This window comes from Gavialis gangeticus, unplaced genomic scaffold (assembly GCF_001723915.1).
Source record: "Gavialis gangeticus isolate Ggan-Ray unplaced genomic scaffold, GavGan_comp1, whole genome shotgun sequence".
NCBI classification, from domain to species: domain Eukaryota; kingdom Metazoa; phylum Chordata; order Crocodylia; family Gavialidae; genus Gavialis; species Gavialis gangeticus.
This window is the reverse complement of record NW_017728996.1, coordinates 24,811,875-24,824,793: the sequence shown is the minus strand read 5'-3', so window position 1 is coordinate 24,824,793 and position 12,919 is coordinate 24,811,875. Positions and strand designations below refer to the sequence as shown.

The 12,919-nt window shown below is 39.6% G+C and overlaps 1 protein-coding gene across 3 annotated transcripts in view; it reads right to left on the bottom strand.

Moving 5' to 3' along the window:
• Window positions 1-1,456: 1,456 nt before the first annotated feature.
• SECISBP2L (SECIS binding protein 2 like) overlaps window positions 1,457-12,919 on the bottom strand; it is a 47,960-nt gene continuing 36,497 nt past the window's right edge. For all 3 annotated transcript variants that reach the window (XM_019504172.1, XM_019504171.1, XM_019504173.1), the window contains 5 exons: window positions 11,796-11,958; window positions 10,958-11,178; window positions 9,364-9,518; window positions 7,228-7,447; window positions 1,457-6,015 (listed from right to left, as the gene is read on the bottom strand). In XM_019504172.1, coding sequence (XP_019359717.1) covers window positions 5,342-6,015; window positions 7,228-7,447; window positions 9,364-9,518; window positions 10,958-11,178; window positions 11,796-11,958 — 1,433 coding nt within the window. In that variant the 3' untranslated portion in view covers window positions 1,457-5,341. The remainder of the gene's footprint in view (window positions 6,016-7,227; window positions 7,448-9,363; window positions 9,519-10,957; window positions 11,179-11,795; window positions 11,959-12,919) is intronic.

The window sequence follows — 12,919 nt, the reverse complement described above, 5'->3', positions numbered from 1 at the left end:
TTTTTGAGCCATGGCAGTTGCATTGTTAATTAACACTAGCTAAAGATTTTTCCTGTGGACTTTTCAAAATTCACTGCTGGTTAAAAACATCCATGAGAAATTTCAGTGCAAAGTGGATTCTGCAGGAGGTAACAGTACCTAAAGTTATGATTAATAATGAAAAGACTTCCAAAAAGTGATAAAATAATTACAAGACTCCAGTAACATTTTAAATTTTGTAGAAAAGTAAAGTTTTCTAAAACTGCATCTATAATGTTGTGCTATGAGTAAGTAAATGACACAGTTATAGCAGAGGTAAAAAGATCTGTCACAACGATAGCTGGAAAGATGCATACAATCTTCCTGCTCCTTTGCAAAAGGAATGAATGTACATTTAGTGATGCAGGCAAAGAGACCAGAGCAGAAATTAGGAGAAGCAAATACAAAACCCTGTCCTGTAGCACAGAGTCGTACCAAAATCACCCAACATTTAGGTAAGCTTTTCCCTTTAAAGTTGAAAACAACATTCAGGCTCAATTTTATTGCAGTCCCAAAATGGTGACATTTACTAATAGAATTAGGGGAGGTTGTCAAAAGTGACTCATTTTACATATCATATCTAAGCCTACATTTTTCTGGGATTATCTGATGCAACAGCGGGGGACTGGATATGATGACCCATAAAGTCTCTTCTAATCCTACGTTCTAAATATTGTTTTCATGCCATGGTGACTGTTGCATCAGAAATGTGTATGGGATTAATGGACACATTAGTGAATGTCAGCCTCTGCTTCTCAAAGCCTGGTATATCTGCTGCATTTACACTCTTTTACAGTTATTTCTGCACATTAATAAAGGCCAACTTCACCACTTCAGCCTGAAAATATGCTGTTCATAGCTAGGATTTGTCTATACCAGGAAATTTATCAGCATAGCTGTAGTGGTATAATTATAACCAGAATGGCTGTGCCAGTAAGTTTCCCCATGTAGACAAGCCCTCTGTTATATTTTATTCGCTGTATGAATGAATGCCAAGAGCTCTGCTGAAAACTCCACTCAACAAAGATTTTGTGCAAAAGTCTCTTGAGTTTTCATTCAAGTATTCTTTATAAACTCTGTAAGTGACAAAAACATACATCTCTAATGATACAAAGCAGGCTTCGGGACATGGTCTTGTTATCTGGAAACATTTCAGTGATGGTAACCAAAGAGAATGGGCAGTGACCCTCCTAGAAGAAAACTCTGAATTTGGAAACAATGCCTTGCTGGCATGTTGTTTATTACCATGGAGGCAAACTGAGAAGGCCCAGAGGCATCTCCACCTCGTGGGCAAGCTACAGAATGGCACCTAAGTGTGGAAAATAAAACAGCAGCACATCTTCACGCTTGATCAGGTGTTCAGCATACGGTGCTCAAACAAAAACAAGCATTCAGCTGTGTAACTGGTAATTAAATAAATCACTGCAGTACTAGACCAGACATTGCTACAATCATTTTTATTAGTTATGGAAGAATTCCCCACTAATATTTACATAGTGCAAAAAGCTGTTATTACTCCAAAAAAGTACGGTAGACAGAACAATTATCCTTCATACAACAAAAAACCAAACAAAATTCTGTGTATTGTTTTTTATAATAATAGTCTACTGTTTTAACCTAAGTGTTGTTACTACAAATTTTAAGACATTAAAGATTAAAGTTTACCTTATTAGAATTCATTTAAAAATAAAATACATAAGCCATTTATGAATAGTTAGAAGGTGGGCTGTGCCAACTGCATTGTCCCTGTTGCCTTTCTGTAGAGCAGAATTTCAAGTTGGACATTCTTACATTTCATTGCGTGTGGCAGGGCTGGGTAACAAACCCATATAGTTGCCATCTACAGCCTTCTTGTGCTGGTTCTTGTTTTTGTAAACAGGTCTTACTGAATTTTTGTGATTAAAATATTGAAATCAACTGAATATTTTGATTAGTTGGCACACCTTCACAGAAAATACTTAATGACAGTTTTAGCAAACAGTAGCTTCTCAAACGATAATACTTTTTTGCATACATATTTAAAGTAATGTTAATCAAATTTAAGCTTTGTGTTAAGGAACTGGACTGAATAATGCTGTGTAAACCTCCACCCAATTGAGTATTAAACGTATCTCACCTTTAAGAAATCAGACAAGTGCATCATTGTAGAAGAGTTTGTCATTTTAATTAAAAAAATATGGGCCCCAAACCTTCAGTCACTGCTTAGCTCCAAGCTTGCCTGCACTTAGGCAGGTGCTTAGTTAAACATGCAAATAAAATCTATCGAAGCCAACAGGACGAATGTTCCTAAAAAGTCAAGTAGGCATGTGTTTACAGGATCCAGTTCTACAGCCTTATTCAGACAAACTAAGAAAACAAACTTCCTCTGAATAAGGACAAATTCCTCAGGATTTTCTCCTTTATGTCCAATTTTATCCATGTTTGTTTATTTTTCCACAGATACTGGAAATGTTAAATACATTTTATACATAACCACCCCATCAACTTGAACCAGACACCCTACCACACATTACATATTATTTCTAAGGTTTTGCCAGATGCATTAAATATAGTGAAATCAAGACCTATAAGAACATCTTAAGAAAAAAGTTAAATATTTGTTTTCTGGATAATCATCTTCACAAAGGAAAAAAACAACAACTTTACACCTATAACTTCAGAAACACCAGTTTTTGGGAGTGTAACAACCAGTATAACAAATTGTATACTTTGATATAGAAATCCGGCTATCTTAAAAAACCCCCGGGGTACTGTACAAAACAGCCTATCAGAAAGTTATGAAATACTGTTAGGCTATTTCTGATATGGAGAGAATCAAGATTACCACAATGAGTTATTCCTCTCAAGTGCTCAACATTGCAAGATACTTCCCTAGTTTTAGGTGCAAATAGACCTCATCCCAGAGGCACTGTCCTTCCTCTCTGTTATTGTTCATTCCTAGCCATCAAAAAAGGAAACAAACATTAAGTGGTTTCCTTCACTCATTTTTGGTTTGCCCTTCTCAAGGTGATCTGTCAAACTTGACTAGGTTCCTCATCTACTGGCCAACTGAGGGCTACCAGAAGTGCTGCAATCACCTTTAAGAACTCAGTATTATTTAGGAAACCTGTAGCAAAATAACAATTATATAATGGTCTGAAGATTACAAGAGCCTTTACTGTTTGATACAAATGCCAACAGTCTTAAAATGACAGTCAAAATTCAGAAGAGACGTATAAAAAAGATAAGCCTTTGTAATTATATTACCTCAAGATTAAGAGTTATTTGAATCACTGGCACTGAATAAGCAAAAGGAAATGTACAAGTGTTTTTTTTTTTTTAATAGATGTTTTGGGTCAAATTCTGTCCTTGATGTGCACCCATGATCAGAGTTGGTGTGACTGGGAGCTGTGTCCATGAGCAAATTTTGACTCTGTCAGCAGTTCAAACCCCTATCATTTCCTAAGGCAAAGAAACTTTTCAAAAATATACAGACAGTAAAATCTGCCATACAAATAGTTGGGAGTTAACAATGAGGAGGCATCATTCTTTACCCTTTTGAATTTCTATACAGTGCTTGTTCTAGTATCTAGGAAGATTATATTAAGGAACTAAGAACATGACAGGAGAGACAGCCAGTTGTACCAGCAGCTCTTTTCAACACTTTCCCATATAGCATTTGCTATGTCTACATTAGACACATTATACTTTAATTTCTACTATGCTTGTTAGCATGAGAGGATTATATTATCCCTAAACCCAGAGTCTGATTTTTCCAGAGCAAAAAAAGATTGCCAGTATTGCAAATATTAGAAGTGCTGGTCCCAAAATCATTAAACAAACTTTATGTGCAACTAAAAAGATCAAATTGTATTGTGCCATTGAAAGTTTCCACTGCCTCTTTTTTTAAAATGCAAGTGGTCTAGAACAGTTATGTAGCACTAAAACCTACCTATGAAATCCACCAAACCCCCTCCCCACCAAAAAAGTCACTATTCATGCAAGTTATTCTTTGGCTACTCTTGCAGCGACATCCTTGGTACTGACAGCTTCAGGACCCCTATACCCAGTACTAAAGTTGGAAAATTCAGACTCATTGCAGGCAAGGTTTGGACACTGACTCCATCCTCAAATCAGAAGCAAATTAATTCATCAGATAGATTTAAAATTTCAACGCTAGGAACAAACATGGAACAAGTCTAAAGTAACATTCATTTTAACTCCCAATTTCCAAACCACTGAAACACTTCTCAGTACTTCAGGGCACTTCCCCTTTCACAGAACCACTACTTTCTTTACTACTCTGGAAGTCAATGCTTAAGCTGCTACAACTGAAGACCAGAAGTTCACATTTTCAATGAGAAAATTTAATTCAAAGATTGATCCTGAACACAATACAAGAAGTGCCCAGGAAGACAGCATGCAGTGAACACATCAATACACTGAGCCACTAGATCAGTCACTGTTAAATATTTAAACTTCTGTCTGGATTTTTTTGTAATTAAATTATGCACATCAGCAATTCTGAGGTAAGTGAAAAAGAGAAGGAAGCAGTAAGTTTCTAAGAACAACATGGATGGTGGTCATAGTTAATGGTTCCCTAAGCTGTGGCTCCATAGACACAGTGACTTTTTACAGCCTGACATTTGCAAACAAATAAATACATTATCTATAATTATTTTGCCATTGTGGTTGGAATTATTCTGATATCAACAGTTATTTCAAGCTTATTGTGACCAATCTCAGCACAAAGTCAGCAGCTTTCAACACACACATTACCTCACAAACCAACTAAAATGCTGCATCTATCTTGGCATAAAAGTCATGCATACATTTCCTTATAAATTTACTCTTTTGAGTGAAAGTGGGGGCTTTCAGCTTTTCTTTCAAGAGAAGCAAAACATCTTTTATTTTCTGGTATTATTAGAAAATTATGGCCAAATAGTTTAAAATGACTAGAAATGGTGGTCATTTTTGCCAGTCTTAAAATGTGGATGTTTTCAAAATGAGTTGAAGAGTCACATTTTAAAAGAATTTGGTTTAAAATTGGTCATTTATAAGTATTTTACAAAACAAGGCTCAAATGAATACCTATAAACTGAAATTTTACACAGATCATTTCAATTCTGGGAGCTACAGATCCTGATTAAAAGCTAAGTTAGTTTTGTCTTTTTTTTAATGAAACAAGTAACAAAGACAGCTACAAAAATATCTGTTGTGAATTAAATACGCATATTAAATGCTTAACAGTGCAAAACGTTGAGATGAAGCATACAAAGTAATGGCTGCAACCTTACAACAGTTTTAATATAATTTTTAAAAGTTCCTGAGTTTGTGCTTATTTTTACGGCATAACGTTGGAATCAGTGTTTTCTTTATTCAGAGAACTGCAGATGGTGGGTTTATGTTGGACATTACTTGTGTGCTTATCTGCTGTCCATTCCTCACCATCAATTACTGCATCTACCTGCTCAGGAGTTTCTATCTCTTCCTCTTCACTTTGTTCTGTATTATCTTCCTCTGCACCACTAAGGGTTTTCCCAAGCTGAAGGGTTTCCATAGTTCTTTGGGTCTCTGAGACCCAAGATTCAATTCTGCTATTAAGCTGAACCTCTACAGAAATAGGTTCATGGGTATAATCTTCATCCTCCTCCTCATCATCCTCCTCCTCCTCTTCAAGCATTCCTGGTACAAGAGTACTTGTGGTGCTGGTCATGGAGGAATTCAAAAGATCCCGGCAGCTGCCATCCAAAGATCCTGTCTCGGTGCTCTGTTGCGAGGCCCATTCCAGATTGTCATCTGGCTTCACCTCTTCTTTGTCACTTACCATGGTTTTTCCATGATTCACAGTTGAGGCAGTCCCTATTGTAGCTAGGGGTGACTGTTTATTAACAGTGGCTTTTTCATTTGGAACACTAACAGATTTCTCTGGAACTGTAGTCTTACATGAGGACTCCCTCTCATTTTCAGAAGTTTCTAACCCATCAGATGTTTCCACCATGCTTCTCCAGTTTGTTTCTGAAAATGTCAAGATAACAGTTTATCAGAAAACTGACATTTACTTTGAGAGATTTTTTTAAAACAAATCACATAAAAACCCTAGAGAACTTGTTTAAGAAACTTGTGAGGTAATGTGGCAGTTCATGCATCAACTCACATAAGTACACTTACATACAAGTGGAAGAGCACTAGTAAGTAGTACAAGTCAAGAATTAAGAAAGGTACTGAATGACAGTACACTTGTCAGAACCTTACACAGAGAAAAACAAAATGTGAAAAAAGAGAGTTAGAATGATTAAAGAAATTCTAATTTTCATTCTGAAATCCAAAAAAGAGGTGCCATACTTGCTTCAGACCTACAAACAAGAAAGCTGGAAAGAGCAAAGGTTGAGGTGTGCAGGCAAAAGAATACAAAGATTTTCTCAGTAACAATCCAAAAGGAATTTGCCAAAATAGTATTAAAATCCCCATCTTGCTGGGAAACATAAATACCAATTCAGAATTCAGATATTAAAGTAGAAAAACCAAACACAAAAATCCATGTCACAGCAATCAAGACAGAAACTTAACTAAGAGAAGGGTTGGCTCAGGGACATGGCAATTTATACTACCCAATTTGTCCTTGATCATACAACTATTTTCTGCTTGAATTGCAAGATTGGTGCAATCCCACCCCTCTTATGCATTGTGCTTAAATGAGCTGACGCATAAATCAAGTCTGATTAATACTCAGGTCATGGCCACCCTCCAGAACACTTTGCTAGCTTCCCTTCAGCATCAACTTTAAATGCTTCTGTCTACCTCAGCTCTTTCCTGCCTCTGTTGTTCTTCCTCAGTTACATGACCCCTTTATAGGTGTTCAAGGCTGTGTCTTCTCATATAAACTCAAGACTATGGGAGAATTCTCCTACTTGGAAGCAGATCCTCCTGTTGCTTTCCTGAATTGCTTTGCATTGAAGCAGTATTAGAAAGTTAGAACACAGCTGTCAATTAGGACTAAAATCATTATTCTCATGTCTTTCAGGAAGAATTCCCCAGAAGCTTGCCCTGGCTACTTAGAAGCTTGACCAATTTGGGATCACCCTCCAGAGCTTGTATAATATATTTTATTTCATCTGTTTTTTAATTTATATATGGCTAAATGCTAATGTAAGAATCATTTGGCAAGTCTTACATTTTGGTTATGGAAATATAAATTACCACGTTCCTTCCGTAAGCCTTCTCACTTACCGTACTCCTTCTCATTCACTTCAGATATGGGTTCTGAGATAACACTACAGAATGAGATAGCACTTGCTGCAGAAGGGTTACGAGAATGTCCCATGTGATGAGGTGCCTTCTTAACATTTCTTAGGGCCTCTTCTGCCTGTTCCTGTTCCATGGCTGCAACCATATCTCTGTATGCCTTTCTGGCCTCCTCAGTCAGCGATACCAACTTATTGAATAAGTCCTACATACAAAAGCATATTTCTATTTATTAGTTCTTTACAAACAGTATTTTCACAGTATTTCTCCTTTTATCAAGAAGTCCCATACATTCAAGACCTAACTATGAAAAGCTCTCTTTTCTATTAAAGTTACTCTCACATTTTCGCAATTTTTTCTTTCCACTGAGATAGTTTTAGATGACACTAGAGTAGGCAGCAAAAGTTAGAATACTGATTATTTACAAGCTTACAGGAAAAATGCCATCAATTCATTTCAAATGGTAGGAAAACACTTAAAAAAAATTATTAAAACTGGTGTAGTTTATATTTTGCATCTATGGTTTCACTAAAAAGGTGACCTCCATAAATATTTTTGCATGCATTATGTTATGACACATCTAGACGTGGAGAGCCAACAATCAAGCCTTCAGCCTGGACAATGGATTTGCAGAACATCCTGTAGCCAAGAATAAGAAATGTTCTTATTTTGCATGTTCAAGGAGTTCAAGTAGGTTGCCGATTTCAGTAATAATGTTTCAGGAGAGACAAAAGAATGGCAGCCCTAGCCAGTTAGGCAGCAGCTTAGCTACATTTCCCTTTGAACTGCAAGCTTTCATTCTGGACAATGCATACACCTACTTAGTAGAGCTGTGCAAAGCTTCAGTCCCCGATTCAATTCGGCGGCCAAATCTCTCTGAATCAATTTGAAAAGATTCAGACATTGACACAGCTTTAAATGCTTTTTCTGTGTACCTCTAGGTAGCAGGGGCTCGTGAGTGCTGTGATGCTGGGGTGCACAGAGCGTTCCACAGAAGTGCAGTGGGCTCTCCAGTGCACTTGGCAGCAGACCCCAAAGTGGACCAGAAGCACTTCTGGATCTGCTGGAGAGTGAGCAGGTCCCCCTGTGACCTCCTGGCTCGGCAACTAGCGTCTCCTGGGTCTGGGGGGGTGGTACCCAGGGTTCCCCCATAGCCAATCACCAAGCTCCCTAGCGGACCCGGACCAGAAGTACTTCCGGTCCACTTCTGGGTTCACTGCTGAGCACGTGGACGGTCCCTCTGCACTCCTGTGGGATGCTCCATCCACCCCAGCATTGCAGCAAAAGCCGCACTGCTACTTCTAGGCATGCAGAAAAAAACATTTAAACAATGTCTGTGTTGCTGATTCTCTGAATCAGCATCGAATCTTCAGATTCGGCCAAACTGAATCGGGGACAGTGATCCGAGTCAATGAATTGAATCACTGTCCCCGATTCGGGCTGAATCTGAATCACACCCCTACTACTTAGTGCTGACAAATAAGTATTCTGATGATGCAATACATATATTATTTACATAAAACAGCTTTTCCACTCCCTTTGCCCCAAATAAAATTTAAATAAATAAAATCAATCAAACCCACACAAGTTTTAGTACAGACTGCACCTACTGTCTATCTGGAGGACAGGATTGGTTATGTCACAAACTAAGACAACATGCTGCAAGCACAGGTCACATTCAGTAAGTCAGCACACTACCCCCAACGTAATTTCTTGCCAAATGAAGCAAGAGATAATCCTGTGATGCAAGGAAAGGGAGTGTTAGGGCCCCACTAGATTTCCTCACTACCAGCGATTCCCTTCAAGGAGTCTGGTCCAAATATTTCTTTTTTTTTTTTTTTTTTTTTTTTTTTTTTTTTTTTTTTTTTTTGGGGGGGGGTGGTGACAGCAAATCTAACATTAAAACGAACATGCACTGGCCTATCAGTTCTGCAAAGATACAGTTCTGAACATTGAACAATGTGAAATTGGCCTCTGGGGCCTGTTGATCAATACCCTGCATATTTACTACAGAGGTTTTGCAAGCTCAAGAACAATAAAGTTTTGCTCAAATGCATCATATGAAAAAAACAGAAAAGGATATTTACTATTTCAGCCATTATGCAGACAGAGATCACCTACCTCAGCACCTGAATAGTTGAAGATTCCCACCACACTAACAGGAACTAACTTGTTCACACAACGACCAAGAGCTTTGCGTCCAAGGGCAAAGACAAAAGGAATTTCCTGCTCCCGTGCCATGGCTATTACATTATACAGAGCCTCATCCAATCCACCTTAGGAAAAAAAGACATTGAAAGCTGAAGTGCAGAATAATTATCAGTAATGATACATTTGGATTCAAGTCTGCACCCCATAATGTGTGCACATCTTAAACAGCTAAAAACTTCAGTATATACAACCACAAGTTGTTTAATTTAAACCACTTGCTGGAGGGGTGGGGGAAGGGAGAGGGGAAAAGAAAAGTCAGCAAATAAATATCTTTGTACAAGCAGTAATGCTGTGAAGACAGTGTTAAAAAAAAATTAAGTTAGACTCCAGCAGAACAAGCAGTACTTTAGTGTACATGGACATTAATCTGTATGCCTGGGCATGTTCTATACCCAACTCTGTGGCCAACAGCAATACAGCCGCAGGCACTCTCAGAAGGAGCTATCCGTGATTCAGCAGAACGTTCCCTTCTCTTCCATATTCTAAGGAAATTAGTTGCTTTGTGGTGATGGCCAAAATACACTAGACATGAGAAGTAAACACAGACAAGCACAATTCCTGGTGAAAACACTTTAGACAACTAATACGAAAATGACTGACAAGGACTACAATCAAAATATCACTTTTTTCTTTCTTTCCTTCTTTTTTTTTAATGTAAGTCAGGGTGTCAAACTCCTTTGGCCCCATAGGCCAAAGGAATGGTGCATGACCAATCCATGGGCTGTGGGAACAGGGCAGAGGCAATCCCACAAGCTGGATTGAGCCCACAGACTCCCACCTTCATCCTCAACATGCCACATCCAGCACCCACAGCACTTGCTCTCGCCAGTCCAGGACCATGCTCCTGATTGGAGCAGGCATCACAGGTGACACTCACAGACTGGCCATTGTAGGCACTGGATCCATCATACAAGAGGGGGTGGGCTCACAGGATCCCACCTCTAGCACCCGCAACTCTGGGACCTGCACCTAATGTGGCACCTGCCCTGAATGACTGGAACGGATGCTGTGTGCAGCTTGTGTCCCAGACTAGCTGGAGTGGGGGCATGGGGTGATCCCAGACTAGCCCCGTGTGGGTACTGCATGCAGCACAGGTTCTAAAGCAGGCACATGCTCCAGCGGTCCAGCACTCACTGTATGTAGTTTGAGGGTCAGCTCAAGACCCAGGGCCAGCAGCAGGGGCCAGATGATGGGGCTCTACAGTCCGGATGTGGCCCATATTTTTGACACCTCCAATGTAAACTATATGCTGTTAAAGGTTAGATACAGCCATGCTAGATTTCCATCTAAACTATACAACACGGGCTACTTTCTTGTAGTCATAACAGAAGAAATAAAGGGCAGAGCAATATGAACTCATTTTACAAAGAAGAGGTAAGAGGCCATTCCAGTCCCTGGGACAACAAATGTTTTAATAAGAAGTTACCAGTAGGGTGACACTAGGGAAAATGCAACATACACACACCAATTAAAAATTCAATCGTTTCATTGAAAGCCCACATACCTTTTGATTGGATTTTTTCACAGTTTGGAGAAATTATCACACATTTGATCTTGTTTAACTTCATATGCTTAGTAACTTCTCGCAGACCCATAACAAGCCTCCTCCTTGCTTTAGCTCTCATTGGATCCTTTTGGTAAATTCGTTCCTGGAAGCTGACAAGCTCTTGCAATAGCAGAGTTACACATTCATCTATTTCTTTACTTAGGACTTGATTGCAATATCTGTCAATTCAGAAAACATCATGTTTTAGCACATAGTGCACACAACACTAGTTCACTGCCATATAAAACTTTTCTTTCTAAGAAAAAAATTACCAAAACATTTTACTTCCTTGATGAGTTACTTAGTTTATAAATGCATTTTTATTTAGGAAAATAAAGTGTATACCTGGAAAGATGTAAAGATTTTTCAAATTTATTTCAAATATAATAATAATCAATTGTATTCAGTCAGAATACTACCCGCCCCAAATATGAAGCAAAAGAAAATAAAATTAATGGCACAATTGATTATTTCTTGATATAAATCAACAGGAGAGGCATTAGTATGTTGGTTACAGGTAATTCAACAGCACTGAAGTTTGACTGTGTTACAGTTTCCAGCTCCCAAATCTCAAAATAGCTTCTCCCTCCCAGTAAAATGTATTGGTCTTTAAGACTTTCAAAAGTGATCTCTGCCTAGTTAATCCTCCGCAGCCCCACAGAAAACACCACCCTCCTTGAAATAAGCTCCTCTAAATTATAATCTATCCTGTGACAAGCAAGAAAGAACAAGTGCCAAGTGTCAGGAATAAATGCATGTTTGCATTGGGTACAAGATACTTATAGAAAGTGCTTACTCTCTGAATCTTTTGCTGTGTATTTTCGTTATTGCTGAAGATGCCATGGGACTACCTATCCCCGAACTAGCAGGGGAGCCTTGTGATACTGGAGTCATGCAATATGGAGAGTTCTGACTTGCTGGAGAGAGCGAAGTATCACTAGGCATACTTAGTCCAGTTTCTGGAATAAATGGATTATAGCTTTGAAACATAAAATACTTTTACATACAAAATCCAAAGTTTAAAACAGTATTATAATAATACATGGAACTTATCACCTCTCCCTCTACACCACTATCAACGTGATCATTTGCATGCACTGAGCAGAATTCTCATACCATATCCATTTACCTGATTTTTGCACATATTTCAACTTTCAGGACCTTAACATTTGCTACAAATACTACTGAACAAAAAGACAAGATCTGCACTGAGGAAGCAGCAAAAGAAAAGAGGCCACCAAGATATAAACAACATGAAGTAACAAGTTTATGCAACTGGGAATTCCTTCCTAAGGAGAATGAGCCCTCAAGAGAGGATCTGAAAAACAGAAGAGTAGGCTGTCTCCCAGAAGCAAAAGACAGAGGACACAGACATGAAACTGAAGGGAACCCTGACAGACGCTGGCAAGGATCCAGTAAGGACCCGCATCAAGCAAGCCGGGTTGATTTCACCATAAGTCCCTCCCAGCGCTGCCACCTGCCTGCCCAGCACAGGCCCAGCTCTTCCCAGCTCAGTCCCCGCCTCCCTCTACGCACCGGGCAGGCAGGTGGTGGCAGTGCTTGGAGGGAGCTATGGTGAAATTTGGGGTGGTTGCAGCCCCCTCTGTAGCACCCGCCTTGAGCCCAGCCCTTGACAAGAAGAGCCAGGCACAGCCCCAGCTCCAGCCCACAGCTGCAGCCTGCCTGCCCGCCCCACGGAGATCCAGGGGCACATGCCCCCCCGCCCCCCATGCCCTTCCGGGGCACACGCAGCAGTGGGAGACCCCCCCTGCCCCCTGAGCACCCTGTTCTACCCCAGATGGGCAGCACCTGCTTCTGCCCCCTCCCTCATTGGGGGCAGGGGGGGGTGTTGATTCCCTCGCCAGCCATGGGGGTTAGGTTCCTGAAAGTTCCCATGGTTGGCAAACTGGCAGGGCCAGG